The sequence below is a fragment of the Odontesthes bonariensis genome, chromosome 1, assembly GCF_027942865.1.
Source record: "Odontesthes bonariensis isolate fOdoBon6 chromosome 1, fOdoBon6.hap1, whole genome shotgun sequence".
In the NCBI taxonomy this organism is placed as follows: Eukaryota; Metazoa; Chordata; class Actinopteri; order Atheriniformes; family Atherinopsidae; genus Odontesthes; species Odontesthes bonariensis.
The window spans coordinates 1,279,423-1,300,408 of NC_134506.1; the positions used below are offsets into that span (position 1 = coordinate 1,279,423).

The 20,986-nt window shown below is 43.9% G+C and overlaps 1 protein-coding gene across 1 annotated transcript; it reads left to right on the plus strand.

Moving 5' to 3' along the window:
- Positions 1 to 1,212: 1,212 nt before the first annotated feature.
- On the plus strand, positions 1,213 to 20,390 carry mthfs (5,10-methenyltetrahydrofolate synthetase (5-formyltetrahydrofolate cyclo-ligase)). Its single transcript, XM_075456501.1, has 3 exons — positions 1,213 to 1,675; positions 8,073 to 8,337; positions 17,594 to 20,390. Exons 1-3 carry the CDS (start codon positions 1,565 to 1,567, stop codon positions 17,818 to 17,820), a joined length of 603 nt encoding a protein of 200 aa, XP_075312616.1. The 5' UTR covers positions 1,213 to 1,564; the 3' UTR covers positions 17,821 to 20,390.
- The last annotated feature ends 596 nt before the right edge of the window (positions 20,391 to 20,986 follow it).

The following is a 20,986-nucleotide window of genomic DNA, read 5'->3' on the forward strand; positions in this document are numbered from 1 at the left end:
ATTTATTCATGAATTTATTTTCACACACACTGAGGACATACCTGATATTGCTGATCAGTCACCATATGCACCGATGAGCTCCAACATTCAGACCATCTCTTCCTGTGCAGGACTCATGTTGTTAAAAAAAAACTCGGATGCACGCTCAGGACGGGAGATTGGACTGAAGACGAGTTTCGGTGCAATCTGTTGGTTTCCTTAGCTAGGAAATAGTTTTTGAATTGGCTTTATATGAATGAATTGGATTATTTTGAAATGAATTATGATTACAATGAATTGAACTCCAATTGGCTTGAATTGGACTTTATTACTGAAGTGCCTTGAGATGACATTTGTTGTAATGTGGCGCTAAATAAATAAACTAAATTGAATTGAATTGATGTTTCAGGACATGGACCTCTGGTGCCTAGTGATATTTTGGACTAGGACGTTGGCATATTTTTGGTCCTATGGGTTGTTAAGTGGGTATTTAAGGCCATGGTTGTTAGCTGGAACGGGATGGATTACTCACTTTGAGAGGGGGATAAGGTGAGCAGATGAAGTGTCTGCTGTGATGCAGACACTACAGGTCTGCTGAGTGAAATATGTGAAGCTCATACTGGAGAGTGCCCTCACTGCTTGACTGTGGCAAATACAGACAGAGAGAAGTGTCAACGAAGACACTACGTAGAGACTACCTGATTTTCCATTAGCAGGGGAGGGACAGGCAGAATCTAAAAGAGACAAATTTGCATAAAAAACAGTACTTGCAAGATTTGATTTAAAAACATAAAATAACAAACAAAATAACTCAAATGAATTAGATAGAGGGTAAAGGCTCTGTCCAAGTCCACAATGACATACGAAAGAATCCAGAGACAAACTTTACTGGTCAGCAATATTTGTTCTGTTCTGTTGCATAAGAGTTGGCTTGAGAGTGGATAAAAAAAGATATCAGGGAAGTCAGGTTCTGACACAAAGTGAGCTACTGAGCTAACGTCCATGTGGGTTCAAGGAGCTTCAATCCATGTAGCAGGAGAAAATCCAGCAGAAAATATCATACAGAAAGAAGTATTTTATTCCAAAGACTCTCAGATGTTAGGTGTTTTTTCTGTTAAAGCTATGTTCGGTCAACATGAAGACTGACATTTCCGTTTCCAGACGACACACCTGTAGGGGGCAGCAGCACGCCTAGCTGCGCCTACAGGGCCTCAGGGATGAAGAGAAGAAGAAGAGGAGCAAGAGAAGAAGAAGAAGAAGAAGAAAGAAGAGAAGAGACGCGACGCGAGGAGCTGTGCTGTGATTGGTCGTCGGGGCGCTGTTTTCACCACGTTCCGGACAGCAGGTTGGACTTTTCCCGCTCAGTGTTTACCTGCTGGTTAATATTTAAACCAAGGAAAGTGAGACAAACAGAGCAGTAACTCCCCCTCATACACACATACACACACACGCACACACACACACACACACACACACACACACACACACACACACACACAGAGAGAGCCAGCCTGGAACATATGCGGGGTCCACAGCCCACTGACCTGCCCAGGCACCCGTGTGCGGAGCGACGAGCGTAGGCAGGATGGCCCCCGTGAGAGCCGCCAAACAAGCTCTGAGGAGAGCCATTAAAGTCCGCGTGGCAGCGCTGAGCGCGGAGGAGAAGCGACGGCAGTCCCTGCTGGTGGCACAGGAGGTGAGAGCAGGCTAACACAACATTCTTCTCCCTTAAGTCAAAGGCTGAGGGTTTACTTCGTGTGTCTGAACAGCTGCTTTTCCAGTGATCTAACAATCTGATCAGAAGTTTGTGGTCGAATGGTTGTTGGTGGCTGATGCAGACCACCCAGTCTCTGTTTAATCATCAACTTACTGGATTTGTTGAATAGTGCTGAGGCCCTGAGGCTGCTCTATCAGTCAGTCCCAGAGAGAGGAGCTGGTTTCAGTGGAATGTTTCCAGAGTTTCACAAAGCAACAGCTTGGCCAACATGCTGCTACTGGACCTCAGACTTTCAAGCTGGCTGTAATTAGACCTTCAATTAAAAAAACCTTCCTCACTACCAGGTCAGCTGAGGTCAGCTGATCAGCAGACCTCAGGGCAGAAGGAACATGAGGCTGAATCAGGTCAGCGAAGAAGGCTGGAGGCAACCATTTTAAAATCAATTCTGCATTGGACAGCGAGGACAGAGTCAGGGAAATGTGCTCACATCTGTGTGCCCCAGTTAACTGAAGGGTATCCTGTCCACAAAGACAGATTGATCAAATTGATTAAAGGATAACTGCGGTATTTTCAACATTAAGCCTCATTTATGAGTCGTCTGCAATGTTTTAGAACCCCCCTCACCGCTTTTTTGATGTTTACTGCTGTCTCCGGTATTTGCCTAATTTTGATTCTTCTCAACCTGCTTCAGAACGGCAAGTCATGCGCATGTCCAGAAAGGTCCGTAAAAGCACCATAAACGTCCGTTTTCAAAATCATCAACTCACCGGAGTGGTTACTGGTGTGCACTGGTAATCCAGATCAAATTTCATTGCGAAAAGTTGCTTCTGTCGTGTTTTATTTGGCAGCTCGTTCATACTCGAACTATTTTCTTAGCCACCTCACAGCCGTGGATAAACTTCCGCTCAGCAATTGAATCTGACTTGCTATACTCCACACCACTTGATGGATTCGGTGATGGAGTAATATCAACGTACATCCAGTCTTCAATAGAACTCAATGGGATTTACAAAATGTCAAATAAAACACGACAGAAGCAACTTTTCGCAACGAAATTTGATAAGGATTACCAGCTCATGAAATCATCACTGCTGAGAGTTAAAGTAATACCTGGCTCAGCAGAGCTCGGACTCTTAAGCCCTATTCGGACGGGACTAGTTTAATGGGGGGACCTGGGGTAAAGTAATAATAACCGGGAAATCTAGTCCCGTCCGAACGCGCCATGTCAGTAAAGATAGCGGAGTATGTCGGTAAACTTTGCCGAGAATTCTACCTCCTGTGAAACGGTCCGGAGTATCTACCATAGGTAATACTAATCCCGTGCGAATGCGACCTTCGGTAATAAGTACGGAATATGTCGTCACATCCTTTTAAAGAGAGAAACAATTAGGTGTGTCTGTTTGCAAACATGGAGGTTCTCTCTCGTCCAATTTCGGACTTTGGCTTGCTTCGACCTGGTCGGCGCCATGTCTGTTTACAGATGGGGTTTACGGAAGTGAAATGAAGACGTGCATAGCATCCAGGATGTGACGGTTGTGCGTAACCAACAACTCCTCCCATGTTAGATGAATAGTACAGGGATTTCTTGTCCCGTCAGAATTGGTCATTTCTTCTCCCTGGCGTCGTCTGGTTAACCAACATTACCATACGTCCCCCCATTGAACTAGTCCCGTCCGAATAGGGCTTAAGTCAGACTGGCTACAGTGCTGAAGAGAAACCTGGGATTGTTCTTATTCTCTTCTATCAATGATGAATAATAAGCAGTTCTAGCTTTACGAAGGGCTTTCTTATACGTTATTAAACTGTCTTTCCAGGCTAATTGAGACTTCTAAATTAGAGGAACGCCACTGCCTCTCCAGCTTTCAACATTAATGTTAGTGACCTCTGACTGGCCTCCATATTCAATATTTAGAATAAATATTCCTCATCAAGTTAATTATTTCTTATTCTCACTTGGTAATTGACTGTGTTGCATCAAACTTAAGCTGGTTGTCAAAAACTGTTCCCAGATATTTTTCCGTACTCAAGCTAAGAAGAACAGGTGCAACCATATTGTAATTCCAGATGTGGCCGGAGTTTCTGAGAAACTCGAAAGCATCTTTTCTAAACATGACATTCCACAGAGACTGGTTCACCCAGAGGACAAAACAGCCAAACAAAAACTCAGTGGTGTCGTGTCTGCAGCGCTGTGCAGCCAAGAGTGTGCGGACCACTATTTTGAAGAGATCAAACAACACCTTATTCAGGTCCAGAGCCAGCTGTGCACCTACATCTGAAGGAAAAGTTACACTGAGGACTGTAATGTCCACATTCTGGGCAGAAAAGACAGATGCTTTGAGAGAGGAGTCAGAAACCTGGAAAAAGCATCTTTGAACAGAGGAGGTGGTCTCGGGTATAACCATTCACACCTTGGATCCTGTGACCAGAACTCTCCCTTTCAGGCAGGTAGACAGTTCAGAGGTGATAAGGACTGAAGTATAACTCTCTTAGCTTTGAAATATTACTTAGTTAAATTAGAACATACAAAACAATAGAAAGTCTACATCAGTCACAGTTGGTTTTAGGATTTTTTTTTTTGGAATGCCATAGATTTAATTTTTTGCCAAGATGCTCTGAGGTTCCCACTATTGTATTGCTTTTCAGTTTTTTTCTATAGGCTACTTCATTTTGGTCCTCCTATTTTCGTATCACTTCTCGAGAGACATTTTTTTTTCTCTTGGAGAGTCACCAGTATAAAAAATCCTTTAATTCCTGTTAGTGACTAATTTAGGCCCCATCCACACGTAGCCGGGTATCTGCTAAAACGAATATATTTTTCTACGTTTGGACCTGTCATCCACATGAAAACGCATAAAAACGCATCGTAAACGAATGTTTTTAAAAACTCCGGGCAAAGTGAAGATTTTTGAAAACTCCGTTTATGCAGCTGCGTGTAGACAGAGATAACCGGAGTTTTGCGTTTTCGAACGTCACAATATGCGCCAAAACATCAACAAATCTGCTTTAAAGTCTAAAGTGCGACCTTTGTTTACTGAAGAAGCATGGATGTCTTGAGAACTGTGGTGGTTATTATTGTTTACAGCCTTGATTTTACACGCCCAAGTTGTACTCCCAGAGGAATGACGTGACAATTTCTCATGTCCCGGTCCTCAGTCCTCTCGCTGTCGGAATTATTACGTCCTCATATCGAGGGGCAGTCCACTGTCATGCGATCACCTGTCAGTGTGCTCAAAAAAGTTGCGTGCACACTTTATTATTTAGCTGACGAGGGCAGATTGCGCAAAACAGCAAAAGCATTTGGGTTGTCAAGACAGGTGAAAACGCAGATGTTCGGTTATGTGTGGAAGGTGTTTTTTTCGAAAACGAGGTAATGTGGATACAAATTATTTTATAAACGGAGGGGGGGAAACATTCGGTTTTAAAAATACCCGGCTACGTGTGTACATAGCCTTAAGCTCTTAAGTTATCCAAGGTTTTTTATTTGGGTAGTTTATGACTTTCCTAGTTGGGATGACTGAATCCACAAAGAATTTAATGTCTGATGTGACAATGTCTGATAACTCATCAATATCATTACAAGCATCATAGAAACACTGCCAGTCCATACAGCCGAAACATGCTTGAAGAGAGGAGATACTATCCTTTAACCAAATCTTAAATGTTTGGCATGAGGTATACACTGTTGTGATAGGAAATACCAAAAAAAGGCATAGGTAGACATTTGTAAGCTCCATTTACCGAACCGTCACAAGGGTCGACTGTTTTACTTTTTCGTGTTGTGGCACTAGTCACATACTGTTCGTATGTCCTTAAAGTCTTGTTTAAGTTACAGTAATTAAAATCCCCCAATATGAATTTGGGTGCCTCAGGGCAAATTAAATATAATCTGTGTATTACATCAGCAACAATGTTCCCTCTAAGATGCTCGCACATTCTCAGCGCACAAGAAAATCTATGCAGCGCATAAAATAAAATTCACCATAAACGTATTAATTCATATCTAATACTAGATCTAATCTAATTAATTAGACCAATAATGTAATGTAATGGAATGGCTGTCTGAGTATGTGCAAACAGAAGAACAAGCGGTGAAACTGGGGGAGATTTTTTTCTTTTTCGAGTGACAAGGTCTACTCTGCAAAACATGCAGGCTGCAAGCATGACTCTCACATATAACAGATAACATACTACACATCTCATGAACAACAAGATTTTTGTCTTTTTCATCTTCAGTGGGCCGAATCGCTTATAAGAAAAGTAAACTAATGAAAATTGCTGCTGTGATTTGATTCTTTTCATAAGCCATGTAACTTGTATGATCCAAGGTTTTGAACAGGTATGAAACTGGTGTGTGGCCACAGCGTGCACATCTGATGTTGCCCACAGTGGTCCTCAGTGTGCTCAGAGAGCTTGTGTGTATGCCCAGACTCATGAAAAATTAGAGGGAACATTGATCAGCAGTCAGTTAAATTTTATTTAAATAGCACCAAATCACAACAATGTCATGTCAAGGGACTCCAGAGATACAGTCCAACTGAAGTCAATTTATTCTAAAAAAAAAAATCAGATTCCATTCCGAATAAACAAATTCCAAATTAGTCCACTTCATGTAGAGCCAATTAAAAGATGCTGCCTAGCGAAAGAAACCAATAGATTATCTTTGATCCAATCCACCGTCATTTACGTGCTTGAGGCGACAGTAGAAAGAAAAAACTCCCTTTTAACAGGAAGAAACCTCCATTAGAAGGTGGAACATTCTGATTCTCATCTGCCTCGACCGGCTGGACACTACAGATTTAAAGTAGGTTTGGTTGAAATGGAAACACCCCCTTGCTCTTTGTCTTTTTCTGGTAATCTCCAGTAACTCATCCAAACAAATTGGGCTTCCAAACCTCCTCATGGTCAGATCTTCATCAGTCGAAGTCATTGAGCCATGTGAAGACAAGTTTCCTTCATTTGATGTTTTTGAGTTTGGCCCATATATCCAGCTCATCTATCTTATATCTGATTGACTGCACATCCAAGTGGAGGAAATTTGCGGCAGTCATCCAACTTGTATTCTTGAGTCTCCAGCGTAGACCACCTCTTCTCCAAAACGTAGACAACAAAGCAAGGCTGCTCAATTTCTCCATTGATAAAATAATTTCACAACTCTACAACATAAAAATTCATAAAAAAACATGTAGAATATAGCATATACTTTGTTGTCTACAGTAGTAGATCAACCCTCATCTTACTTTGAAGCTCCCAGCTCCCTGAAGTGACGTCGACGCAGCTTTAGCTGCAGAGAAGCTATTAGGCTTGTGTTGATGATAATAATAAACTCCTGGACTATTTTCAAACTTCCAAATGCATCGTTTGGTGAGTACAGACCATATTTGTACAACTGTAGAAGTTTGGTGTCATGGCATGTGATTTTAGTGTGGTAATTTTGGAGATACGGACCAGGATCCATTAACCCTTGTACGAAGCTATTCGGGATAACTCAGTAACTCGGCTGATGTTCAGCCAATATCGAAAAAACTGCGGGTGGGCTACTTGGCTGGATATCACGGTTCAAATGACCCTAGGGTGAATCTACTACGGAGTATCACTTTAATGCTAGTTTCTCTGTCCTTTGTTCAGTTGCTAACGAAGTCTCCCTCTCAGCTTCAATTACAACATTTAACAGTTTGTCAGCTGCTCCACCAGAAAAAATAAATGTTGCATAAAAATATGCATATAGCTCCTCCATTAGGAAAATCCGACCACTACCTGGCTCTGCTCACCTCCAATAATACACCTATTGCTCAGCGATAATAACAAATACCAAACCCTGTAACACCGGCAACCTGAAAAAGCTGAAAAACATCAAAAAGAAAGCTTTCAGGGAGGGAGGTGGGGAGTTATTGAGGACTGTTCAAAAACAGTTGGAAAGAGAAAATAACAGGGAACAAAGAGAAGTTCAGAAAAATGGTAGAAAGCAAACTCAAGCAGAAGAACATGAGAGATGTGTGATCAGGGATGAAAAAGATCACAGGCTCGAAGGTGAAAGAGGATCAGACTGATTCCCGATATATCACCGCAGGTCTTTACTGAAACACTGCCAAAACTGACACATTGATTTTATACTAGATATCATTAATGGTTATAAATCATGTTAAAAAATGCGTGATGATTAATCTACATTGATTATGATGATTTAACTTTACTGTATACCCAAAACCAGCAAAATGGTGGTTTGTTTTTGTATGTTTGTATTTTTTCAAGAATAGAAAATGTTGACTGAAGCAGATTAATTAATTTACATTTATACATTATATCAGATCTCCTTGGCTCAAACCGTTTAACTGCTTCTGACCTTTTCCTTCTACATATTTCTTTCTATTTCTTCTAGCTATTCAGACACCCTAAGTATGTGTCCTCTCAAAGGGTCGCAGTGTTTCTCAGCATGAATGATGAAGTGTGCACTCAGGAAATCATCAAAGACATGTTCAAATGGGGCAAAAGCTGCTTCATCCCCAGATATGAGAGGAGCAGCTCCAATATGGACATGTTGAAGCTCAACAGCCTGCAGGACATGGAGAGCCTGCCTCTGACATCCTGGAACATCAGACAGCCTGCTGAAGATGACAACAGCAGAGAGGAAGCACTGACCTCAGGTAATCATGAAGAGACACACACAAAATGATGCTCATCGGTGTTTCCCACAGATGTGAAGGCAATGTGTGGTGGTGGGGTGGTGGTGGGGTGGGGTGGGGTGGGGGGGGGGTAAAAAATAAAAATTCTTCAAAATAATTCCTTCTTTAATAATTGGTCACACAAAACTTTATTGTATTAATCCTTAAGAACCCAGACCCATTTCTACTTAAATGAAAATTAAGGGGGTTATAACACAGACTAAATAGACCACATAGGACCCATTTCAGAATTTTTTTCCAAAATACCACCCCCCCATTGTCAGAGATCTGTAATGTGACATATATGTCACATTGGGAGTTAAGAACCTGGATAATTTCTCCATCAAGGAAAATTATGGGGGACGTAAGGATGTGTGACACCTGTGTCACGGTGGGTGACACAGGTGCGGCTTATCTGCAGATATTCACATCTTCATTGTAAACAAATTAATAGCATAGCTAATTACACTGGTGGGACTGTTCAGCTGTTTCAGACTGATACCTCCGGTTCAGGCTGCTCCTCATCCTCAACACGCACGTCTCTCTTTCAATTGCGGAAAATATTTTTCAATACTCATCTGGATTGAAGCAGTAAACATTCAGTGTAAGAGTTTAAAAAACTACTTTATTTGATTCGCAGCTGCTAGTGTTTAGACCTCGACAACCCAACTACATTTTTTTTTTTTTTTTTTACGGCAAACTTGCGACTAGTTAACTTTATAAAGAAGGCGTAATCGCTTGCTATGGGTCGGGACGGGACAACATTGTATTCAAAATATAAAATATTTTTATAGGACTTTTTAATGTGTGATTTTATAAAGGTGCACGTGATACCAACCTTTCGTGAATTCTTTCGTTGAGCTAATCTAAAGCGACGCTGAAGCTAGCAAGCTTCCACGCTTCCAGGGAAGCACGGAGGGGAGGGGCTGTGTGTGTGAGTAGGCTATGCGAGAGAGACGCGAGGGACAGAGAGACGGAGGTAGAGCAGGGAAAGGAAATGCAGCTTAACGAATACGAGTATTTTCTAAATGGCGTTAAAAAAAATAATAATAACGAAACGCAATATGTGGCGGCCGGTGTTTAATCTGTGGCGCACCGCCACGAATTAGTCTATGTGTGGGAAACACTGCTCATTTTCTGAATCATTGTCTGGTTTTGAAAAATATAACAATGGAGGCAAGTTAGTTTGTGCATTTTTCATTCAATCAGTCCCATACTACTTACCTCCTTTTTTCCAAAGGCAAACCACGAATTCACAAACCAGTGGGTGACATTGCCTGTCTGGCTATCTTTTGACATTTTTAGAATTATTTGCATGCCAGAGAGTAGTTCTTCTCCTATACTCTGTCAAGAGCAAGAGTTGTCAGCTCTAATGGAGGCAAGCGTTGAGTAGGACCTGTGAACACTCGTATGCCAGAGCATCCAGACCCAGTGGGGTGCTCTGATCAGTCAGGGAGAAAAACTTTGTTCACTGAGCATTCTCAGCCAGTGCAGAGAGGTCAATCTTCATTTGACCGTACCTGCTTCATATTTGCCTCATCACCTCTCTGGAGTTTCCTATCCTTGTAGTTTAGGGCTGCTTATAGACGGCAAACCACGGTTCATCATACTCAGGGAGGGCAGAAAATGTTTCAGTGCCACTGAGACCACCATGAGCTCCTCACAACTTATCTGAATTTAACTAATCCCATAGCAACACCTGTAGTCAGGAACACTGTCAAGGGCGCAAAGCAAGGATGCAAAGAGATCAGGACCCAGCAATGACCATGACACATGGGGCTCAGTTTGAGTCGGATAAGAGAAAGGGTGTCTGGTTCCCGGACATATACTGGCAGCTGGTTCCACAGAGAGGGGCCTGATGACTGAAGGCTCTGCCTCCCAAACTGGCAGCTGGTTCCACAGAGAGGGGCCTGATGACTGAAGGCTCTGCCTCCCAAACTGGCAGCTGGTTCCACAGAGAGGGGCCTGATAACTGAAGGCTCTGCCTCCCAAACTAGCAGCCGGTTCCACAGAGAGGGGCCTGATAACTGAAGGCTCTGCCTCCCAAACTGGCAGCAGGTTCCACAGAGAGGGGCCTGATAACTGAAGGCTCTGCCTCCCAAACTGGCAGCTGGTTCCACAGAGAGGGGCCTGATAACTGAAGGCTCTGCCTCCCATTCTACTTTTAGAAACTCTGGGAACCTCAAGTAAACCTGCAGTTTGGGAACGAAGTGCTCTGTTAGGAAAATATCTTACAATGAGATCTTTAAGATATGATGGAGCTCGGTCATTAAGAGCTTTATATGTGAGGAGAAGAATCTTAAATTCTATTCTGAATTTAACAGGGAGCCAATGAAGACAAGCTAAAACTGGAGAAATATGATCTCTCCTGTTAGTTCTCATCAGAACTCTGGCTGCAGCATTTTGGATCAGCTGGAGGCTTTTCAGAGAATGTGTGGGACAGCCCAATAATAAAGAATTACAGTAGTCCAATCTTGAAGTAACAAATGCATGGACCAGTTTTTCTGCATCATAGAAACCTGTTTTATATGGGCGTCAAAGGACAGAGTCTGGTCAAAAATAATTCCAAGGTTCCTCACTGCAGTACTACACTATATTGCCAAAAGTATTCACTCACCCATCCAAATCATTACGTTCAGGTGTTCCAGTCACTTCCATGGATTCAGGTGTATAAATTCCAGCATCTCAGCATGCAGACTGCTTCTCCAAACATCTGTGAAAGAATGTTTCTCTCTCAGGAGCTCAGTGTATTCCTGCGTAGTACCATGATAGGATGCCACCTGTGCAACAAGTCCAGTGGTGAAACTTCCTCTCTGCTAAATATTCCACAGTCAGCTGTCAGTGGTGTTATAACAGGGTGGAAGTGATTGGGAAGGACAGCATCTCAGCCAGGAAGTGGTGGGCCAGGTAAAATGACAGAGCGGGGTCAGCGGATGCTGAGGCTCATAGTGCTCAAAGGTCACCAACTTTCTGCAGAGTCAGTCGCTATAGACCTCCAACCTTCATGTGGCCTTCAGATTAGCTCAAGAATTCAATTCAATTAATTTTTATTTATATAGCGCCAAATACAACAAATGTCATCTCAAGGCACTTAAATAATAAAGTCCAATTCAAGCCAATTGGAATTCAATTCATCGTAAACATAATTATTTATAAAATATTCCAATTCATTCATACAGAGCCAATTCAAAAACAATTTCCTAGCTAAGGAAACCAACAGATTGCACCGAAACTCGTCTTCAGTCCAATCTCCCGTCCTGAGCGTGCCTGAGAAATGAAATAAGAAATAAAAGATGTCCTGCAGTGTTACGATCTCAGGTGGAATCAAGTAACCAGTATTCTATTAGACAATTGTGCCGTTATGAGAGGGAAGAAGACTGGACTTGAGACACAAGCTAGGAAGGAAAACCCTTACCTCCTCGACGTCTCTGGAAACTCCGTCCAAATTTCTATTTGTTTCATGTTATTCAGTTTACTAGTTCTTGGAGCACTTTACTGTTTTTGTTGTTTTGAACAAAAAACAGTTGGAAATGTTGCAATTATTTTTACAATGACACGGTTGCACTGTTGCACCTTCCTACGGGCTCACCACCCGTGGGAGGGGCCATGGGGGTCGGGTGCAATGTGAGCTGGGCGGCAGCCAAAGGCAGGGACCTTGGCGGTCTGATCCTCGGCTACTGAAGCTGGCTCTTGGGACGTGGAACGTCACCTCTCTGCTGGGGAAGGAGCCTGAGCTGGTGCGCGAGGCTGAGCGGTTCCGGCTAGATATACCGTAAATCCTCTAATATTGGCCTGTATTCCATTACTGGCCGGGATTCTAATATTGGCCGGTCTCGCTGTCGGAGGAGGTAAATACTGGCCGGACTCTTATACAGGCCGGGTCTATAATTAGAACCAACGATTTCTCTGGGCAGCCTCAACATTATACCGGTACTTGTGATCGTAACATACAAGACTTGCAGCTCAATGCGCTTTACAGTCAGATTACCGGTAACAACAAAGTTAAAGCAAAATTAAGTAAAATAAAAAATAAATAAGTAGGATATATGGTATGTTGAAATTAGCATTCACTTCTATCACTATCGCATTCGAATGCGATCACGATCGTGAGTGAGCCTGTCCACTGTGACTTGCAATAACGGCCAAACTACCGATATCGTTTTTTACAGCCCTGCGCTGCTGCCCGTCTGCGCGAGGAAGAGAACAGACAGGCAGCAGAACATGAGGAGGACGAAGAAGAACTGTACAATAATGAACTTGTTGTAGAGACTGGCGCGAGTGATGAGGAGATTACGGGGAGAGATGAAGAGGAGATGAAATACCGGTAGCCTAATTATCACCATGGTTAAGTGACAATGCACTACTGGTAACTTCGGTCAAGTGAGCCGCGGATGAACGAGTGGCGGCTCACTTGACCGCAGTCTACTGGTACCGGTATGTTTGCTACGTTTCTGTTACCATATTACCGGTACTACACTGGAATTTAGCCTGAATTGCCGGTATTTGTCTATTTTATAGGTTCAAATAGATGCAAAATCTCGTTTTTATTCATTCCACTGGTAGTCTGTTTTGCTCAAATAGAAATAGAGGCCTGTCTCTAATTCTGGCCTCCTTCCAATAATGACCGGGACCAAGATGCACGTGAGTGAATAAAGGCCCCGGCCTATATTAGAGGATTTACGGTAGTCGGACTCACCTCGACGCATGGCTTGGGCTCCGGAACCAGCCTCCTCGAGAGGGGTTGGACTCTCTTCCACTCTGGAGTTGCCCGCGGTGAGAGGCGTAGAGCAGGTGTGGGCATACTTATCGCCCCCCGGCTGTGTGCCTGTACATTGGGGTTCACCCCGGTAGACGAGAGGGTAGCCTCCCTCCGCCTTAGGGTGGGGGGACGGGTCCTGACTGTTGTTTGTGCTTATGCACCGAACGGCAGTTCAGAGTACCCACCCTTTTTGGAGTCCCTGGAGGAGGCACTAGAGAGTGCTCCTCCGGGAGACTCCCTCGTCCTGCTGGGGGACTTCAATGCTCACGTGGCCAATGACAGTGAGACCTGGAGGGGCGTGATTGGGAGGAAAGGCCCCCCCGATCTGAATCAGAGTGGTGTTTTGTTGTTGGACTTCTGTTCTCGTCACGGACTGTCCATAACGAACACCATGTTCAGGCATAAGGGTGTCCATATGTGCACTTGGCACCAGGACACCCTAGGCCGCAGCTCGATGATTGACTTTGTGGTCGTATCATCGGACTTGCGGCCGTATGTCCTGGACACTCGGGTGAAGAGAGGGGCGGAGCTGTCAACTGATCACCACCTGGTGGTGAGTTGGCTCCGCTGGTGGGGGAGGAAGCCGGTCAGACCTGGCAGGCCCAAACGTATTGTGAGGGTCTGCTGGGAACGGCTTGCGGAATCCCCTGTAAGGAGGAGTTTCAACTCCCACCTCCAGCAGAGCTTCAACCATGTCCCGGGGGAGGTGGGGGACATTGAGCCCGAATGGGCCATGTTCCGTGCCTCCATTGTTGAGGCGGCTGACCGGAGCTGTGGCCGCAAGGTGGTTGGTGCCTGTCGTGGCGGCAATCCCCAAACCCGCTGGTGGACCCCAGTGGTGAGGGAGGCCGTCAAGCTGAAGAAAGAGTCCTATCGGGCCTTTTTGGCCAGTGGGACTCTGGAAGCAGCTGACGGGTACCGACAGGCCAAGCGGAACGCAGCCTCAGCGGTTGTTGAGGCAAAAACTCGGGCTTGGGAGGAGTTCGGGGAGGCCATGGAGAACGATTTCCGGACGGCCTCGAGGAGATTCTGGTCCACCATCCGGCGGCTCAGGGGGGGGAAGCGGTGCACCGTCAACACCGTGTATGGTGAGGGCGGGGCTCTGCTGACTTCAACTAGGGACGTCGTGAGTCGGTGGGGGGAATACTTCGAGGGCCTCCTCAATCCTACCGACACGCCTTCCGATGAGGAAGCAGAGTTGGGGAGCTCGGACGTGGGACCTCCCATTTCTGGGGCTGAGGTTGCCGAGGTGGTCAAAAAACTCCTCGGTGGCAAGGCCCCGGGGGTGGATGAGGTCCGTCCTGAGTTCCTCAAGGCTCTGGATGTTGTGGGGCTGTCTTGGTTGACACGCCTCTGCAGCATCGCGTGGACATCGGGGGCAGTGCCTCTGGACTGGCAGATCGGGGTGGTGGTCCCCCTCTTTAAAAAGGGGGACCGGAGGGTGTGTTCCAACTATAGGGGGATCACACTCCTCAGCCTCCCTGGTAAGGTCTTTTCGGGGGTACTGGAGAGGAGGATCCGCCGGATAGTCGAATCTCGGATTCAGGAGGTGCAGTGGGGTTTTCGTCCTGGCCGTGGAACAGTGGACCAGCTCTATACCCTCGGCAGGATCCTGGAGGGAGCATGGGAGTTCGCCCAACCGGTCTACATGTGTTTTGTGGACTTGGAGAAGGCGTTCGACCGTTTCCCTCTGGGACTCTTGTGGGGGGTGCTCCGGGAGTATGGAGTGCCGGACTCCTTGATATGGGCTGTTCGGTCTCTGTATGACCGGTGTCAGAGTTTGGTCCGCATTGCCGGCAGTAAGTCGGACATGTTTCCTGTGAGGGTTGGACTCCGTCAGGGCTGCCCTTTGTCACTGATTCTGTTAATAATTTTTATGGACAGAATTTCTAGGCGCAGCCAGGGCGTTGAGGGGGTCCGGTTTGGCGACCTCAGAATCGGGTCTCTGCTTTTTGCGGACGATTTGGTTCTGTTGGCGTCGTCGGACCGTGACCTTCAGCTCTCACTGGAGCGGTTCGCAGCCGATTGTGAAGCGGCTGGGATGACCATCAGCACCTCCAAATCTGAGACCATGGTCTTCGGCCGGAAAAGGGTGGAATGCTCTCGGGTCGGGAATGAGATCCTTCCCCAAGTGGAGGAGTTCAAGTATCTCGGGGTCTTGTTCACGAGTGGGGGACGAATGGAGCAGGAGATTGACAGGCGGATCGGTGCGGCGTCTGCAGTGATGCGGGCTCTGCACCGGCCCGTCGTGGTGAAGAAGGAGCTGAGCCAGAAGGCCAAGCTCTCGATTTACCGGTCAATCTATGTGCCTACCCTCACCTATGGTCACGAGCTGTGGGTAGTGACCGAAAGAACGAGATCGCGAATACATGCGGCCGAAATGAGTTTCCTCCGCAGGGTGTCTGGGCTCTCCCTTAGAGATAGGGTGAGAAGCTCGGTCATCCGGGAGGGGCTCGGAGTAGAACCGCTGCTCCTCCGCATCGAGAGGAGTCAGATGAGGTGGCTCGGGCATCTGGTGAGACTGCCTCCTGGACGCCTCCCTGGTGAGGTGTACCGGGCCCGTCCCACTGGGAGGAGGCCCCGGGGAAGACCCAGGACACGTTGGAGAGACTATGTTTCTCGGCTGGCCTGGGAATGCCTCGGGGTCCCCCCAGAAGAGCTGGAGGAAGTGGCCGGGGACAGGGACGTCTGGGTCTCTTTGCTCAAGCTGCTGCCCCCGCGACCCGATCCCCGGACCAGCGGAAGATGATGGATGGATGGATGGACGGTTGCACTGTAGCAAAGATCTTTTTGAACTTTAAGCCCTGGGATTAAGAATGGGATGTTACTTAAGTTCATATGCGTGTAAAGGCAGAAGAACGAATACTTTTGGCAATATAGTGTATGTTACAGTAGTTGTTTTCACAAGACCTGGTTTAAAATCGGTAAAAGTATGAGCTGTATGTACTGTATGTGACTCTTATTAGACTTAAAGGTTCCATAAATACAAGTTAAAAAAAATATAACCAACAAACGTACAACAAAAGTTGAACAACATTTTTCTTCAGATAAGAGTTAACATGAACAAAATACGCTTTCATTTGCCATGTTTTTCACAGGAAAATATGTGACAACTGAATATAGATAACTCTTTTGGTATTTGACTTGCTTGTGTGGGATGCACTCTGTGTCCTAAATGTGCATGGACAGTCTGAGTGCACCTACAGTTATCCATGTGTGTACTCAAATTGTGGCTGTTTAGAATGTTTACAATGGTTTAGTAATTCCAATCTACCATGAAGTGCAACATAGCAACCTTTGCACTACCACAGTGTCCTAAACTATGTACTCATTAAATACATACTGTCCATTAAAATTGCACAGCCTCACTATAGCCCTATTTTCAGTGTACCTTTGACAGAACCCATGCGGTCACTATTGGTAATTATACATCCTCTACAACTCATTTTACCTGTGGTGTACTGCAGGGCTCTATTTTAGGTCTAATTTTATTTTTGGTTTATATGCTTCCCTTCAGCAGAGTCGTCATGCAGTACAACATTACGTTTCATTGGTAAGCAGACGACACACAGGTATACCTTCTGCTGAAACCTGATGACCTAAGAAGCCTAGCTGCTGTATGATCAAACAGGTCCAGAATGCAGCAGTAAGGCTCCTCCTGGTTCTAACAGAAAATGTCACATCTCCCCAATTTTGGCTACCCTGTACTGGCTCCCTCTGTTATTTTTAATTGATTTTAAGATTTTATATCACTTTTAAAGCTCATCTGGGTCTGACCCCTAGCTATATATTAGAAACGTAGACCCTCACATGACCACCTCGCAGCCTTACATCTTTGTGTGGCTGCTTCCTGGCAATTCCAAAGTTGAGGCTCAACTGAGACTTGCAGGATCAGTGACTTTTTTTTAATCTCCTCTTAAAACCCATTTTTATAAATTGTCATTTATGTGGCCTTGCACTTTCTTAATTTCTTTAGATTTTTTTAATATTTCAAACTTTTATTCCCATTAATGTAGTACTTTTATTCCTTGTTTGTTTCTGGTCTTTGTTCCTTGTCTTATCCTTAACTTAATTTTTTTGGCTCATAGTTTCCTCTATCTGGTCTGTGGAAGCACTTTATAAACTGTTTTCAAAAGGTTCTATATAAAGAACGTTCTCATTTATCTATCTATTTTATTTATTTTTTGTATATATAATTTTTATTATTATTGTTATTATTCCATTTCTTTTTTGTCACAACTGTTATCTGGGATAAAGTGACAGAGTGACTTTGCGGTGCTTTCCATAAAGCGCACCAATGCCCCTCATCATGTATTACAAGTATAAGTATAAGTTACATGTATACAAGATTGTTAGAGGGCAAAATAGAAAAGTGAAAGGACAGCAAAAAATGTTGTATGGGATGGGTGTCAATCTCTCCACTATGGAAGATAATGTGATAATGACTATTTAATTACACCGTCTGCTCTCCCTATCCAGGAGGTCTGGACCTGATATTAATGCCAGGCCTGGGTTTTGACCGGTTTGGGAAACGTATTGGACGAGGGAAGGGCTTCTATGACACCTACTTGGAGCGCTGCAGCAAACACCCCAAAGGAAAGCCCTATACCATCGCCTTGGCCTTCAAAGAGCAGCTGTGTCAGGAAATCCCTGTCGACGCCAACGATGTGCTCATCGATGAAGTCCTGTATGAGAGTCATCAGTAGCCAGTCAATTACTTATGGCACATTAACTTAAACATGACATTACAAGTCAAAGCCAAGTAACATTTAAATTCAATTCATTTTTATTTATATAGCGCCAAATTACAACAAATGTTATCTCAAGGAACTTCAATGATACAGTCCGATTCAAGCCAGTGTGAGTCCAATTAAGTGAAATCATAATCCAATCAAATCCAGTGAATTGAAAGGTTTAATTACAGCAACCTTAAAAGGCTGAGGTACATATCCTGTCAACAAAGACAGATTGATCAAATCCAATATGGAAGTGTCAATTAATGGGAAAACCTCCTTGAACAGTCTGGTTGGGATTGGGTCTAAAACACAAGTTGATGTTTTAGAAGAGACTATTGCTGTTGTTAGTTCAGAGAGATCAACTGGGCAGAAGCAGTCTAAATATAAATCAGGTTCTAAAGATACTTCTAAAGCTGCTGTACTTGATGATACATCACTGATAATAGTGGGAAGGACTCCATCAATCTTCTCTCTGATAGAAACAATTTTATTAATAAAGAAGCTCATGAAATCATCACTGCTGAGAGTTAAAGGAATACCTGGCTCAACAGAGCTCGGACTCTTAGTCAGCCTGGCTACAGCGCTGAAGAGAAACCTGGGATTATTCTTATTCTCTTCTATCAATGATGAATAATAAGCAGTTCTAGCTTTACGAAGGGCTTTCTTATACATTGTTAAACTATCTTTCCAGACTAACTGAGACTCTTCTAAATTAGAGGAACGCCACTGTCTCTCCAGCTTTCTTGCAGTCTGCTTTAAAGCACGCAGCTGTGAATTATACCAAGGAGCCAACCTCTTCTGACTGATTACCTTCCTTTTCAGAGGGGCAACATTGTCCAGTGCTGTACGCATTGAAACTATAGTGCTGTCAACAAGAGAGTCAAGTGCTGCTGGAGTAAAGTTTAGGTAGTCGTCCTCTGTCATATCTGCACATGGCAGTGAAGAAAAGGATGATGGAATTAATTCTTTAAATCTGGTTACAGCATCCTCTGATAGACACCTTCTATACGTAAATTTCTTCTCAGAAACTGTATAGTCAAGTAATGTAAACTCAAAGGTTATCAGAAAATGGTCAGATAAGACAGAGTTATGAGGAAACACTGTTAACTGTTCACTCTCAATGCCATAAGTCAGCACAAGATCAAGGGTGTGATTAAGGCCGACTGGTCTGTGAACACTCTGAGAAAATCCAATAGAGTCCAATATAGAATTAAAGTTCATATTCAGGCTGTCATTTTCAACATCTACATGAATATTAAAGTCACCCACTACAATGACTTTATCTGTACTCAGCACTAACTGGGATAAAAACTCTGAGAATTCAGACAGAAACTCAGAATAAGGGCCAGGTGGACGATACACAACAACAAACACAAGAGGTTTCTGGGATTTCCACTTTGCGAGGGAAAAACTGAGAATCAAAAGCCCCTTTCACACTGAGGAATAACCCGCGTTTAATCCGCGAATTTAGCGTGTCCGCTGTTGCGTTCACACTGCCGACCCGGGCTGCCGCGTCAACTCGACTCGCCTTTCGACCCGCGTCGGACCCTAGTCTTTTTGCCGAGTTTGGTGTGAAAGCAATTGACGCGGGTCGGACGTGGGCGTGGCGTGACGTGAGGAGTTTAAAAGACAGAATGGACAGCTGATTCAGAACAACAGCGACAGGTGAGGACAAGTTTCACTCTGTTTTACTTCAAGTTCGAGACATTTTTGAAGATGGCCAACTGGGGAGACGAGGTCCGCGAGCTCCTCAGCCTCCGAGCAGAGGACGTTATTTACCGCCACATGTCGGGGACTATAGTGCTCTTGTATTCTCCACATATGTTCTTCAGCGGCATCCCACGTTGTAACCATCCACACCCCGTGAAATAACATCTCCATGAACTGCATATACAATTGCAAAATCAATTCCTCAAGGTGTCCCGCCATCGTTGGTTTGAAAAATTTGATGCAGACAGTAGGGCTGCTCGATAATGGGAAAAATCAATATCACGATATTTTCAGTCAATATTGATATCACGATATTTTAAACGATATATATATGGTCATTTTTTTTTTAAATATGTTTTTTTTTTGCCAGCGGATGTGATCGCCCGAGTTTGTCTGTCCGTGCTGCAATCTTGCGACCTGCCACAAGGTGGCGACAAAGCTTCCTTGGCGGAGATCTGCACTCTGAGTGCATTTCTAGTTATGACTATATTTTATTCTTTTCCAAACGACCCCTACTAAAACACCTAGACATATCCATACAGAAAAGGGTGTATAAGCTCACATTTTGAAACACACACTTATATCAAATTTGAAATAAAAGAACATGTTAATCACCTGGAATTTAAAAGGATTATGAAGGACTTTATTCAGCATTTCTTGCTAAAACGGAACAAATAAATAGTAGGAAATAATGTAAGGTTTTCAATGTATACAACAACATAAAAATATTCTTTTGATAGATTAAGTGCCTTGAGATGACATTTGTTGTATTTGGCGCTATATAAATAAAATTGAATTGAATTGAATTGAATTGAATTGAATTGAATTGATATGACACTGGAAAAAAAGACAAATGTACACGCCAGTGATCCACAATCTCTATATTTAAAAAAAATAATTGTTCTTATTTATATGAAGAAAATAAAAGAAGACTTTGTTCCACTTTTGTAACGTTTTCAATGTATACAACAAGAAAAATATTATTTTGATATAACAGTGGAAAAACAAATGTACACTATCCAGTGTTCCTCAATCTCTATATTTTAAATATGTATATTTATTTCTATGAATTTATTTCTTCCACTTTTGTAACATTTTTTTTGTAAACAACACCAACCATTGAAAGGGTGAAGCAACTGTCTTAAATGAACATGAACTTGGATATAGAAACTTGAAATGAACTTGAACCTGAACTAGCAAATGCTGCTAAGGTTTGTTAAAGGTTTTTTGCTAGAAACACCAGCCTGTTAACATGGTCAGGTTTCAAAGATGCACGCAAGCAAGTGACAATGTTTCCACTAGTGCTGAATACTCTCTCTGAAGAGGAACTTGTGGCAGGGATACATAAGTATTTCCTGGCAAGATTTGAAAGACGTGGGTAGATGGCTTTCGCATCTCTCCACCATATCAGAGGGTCCTTCTCAGG

Bases quoted from the DNA above. Each gene is read 5' to 3' on its own strand.
- mthfs (XM_075456501.1), top strand. From the start codon at position 1,565: ATGGCCCCCGTGAGAGCCGCCAAACAAGCTCTGAGGAGAGCCATTAAA. The intron at 1,676-8,072 runs GTGAGAGCAGGC...TATTTCTTCTAG, and splicing joins CCCTGCTGGTGGCACAGGAG to CTATTCAGACACCCTAAGTA. The intron at 8,338-17,593 runs GTAATCATGAAG...CTCCCTATCCAG, and splicing joins AGAGGAAGCACTGACCTCAG to GAGGTCTGGACCTGATATTA.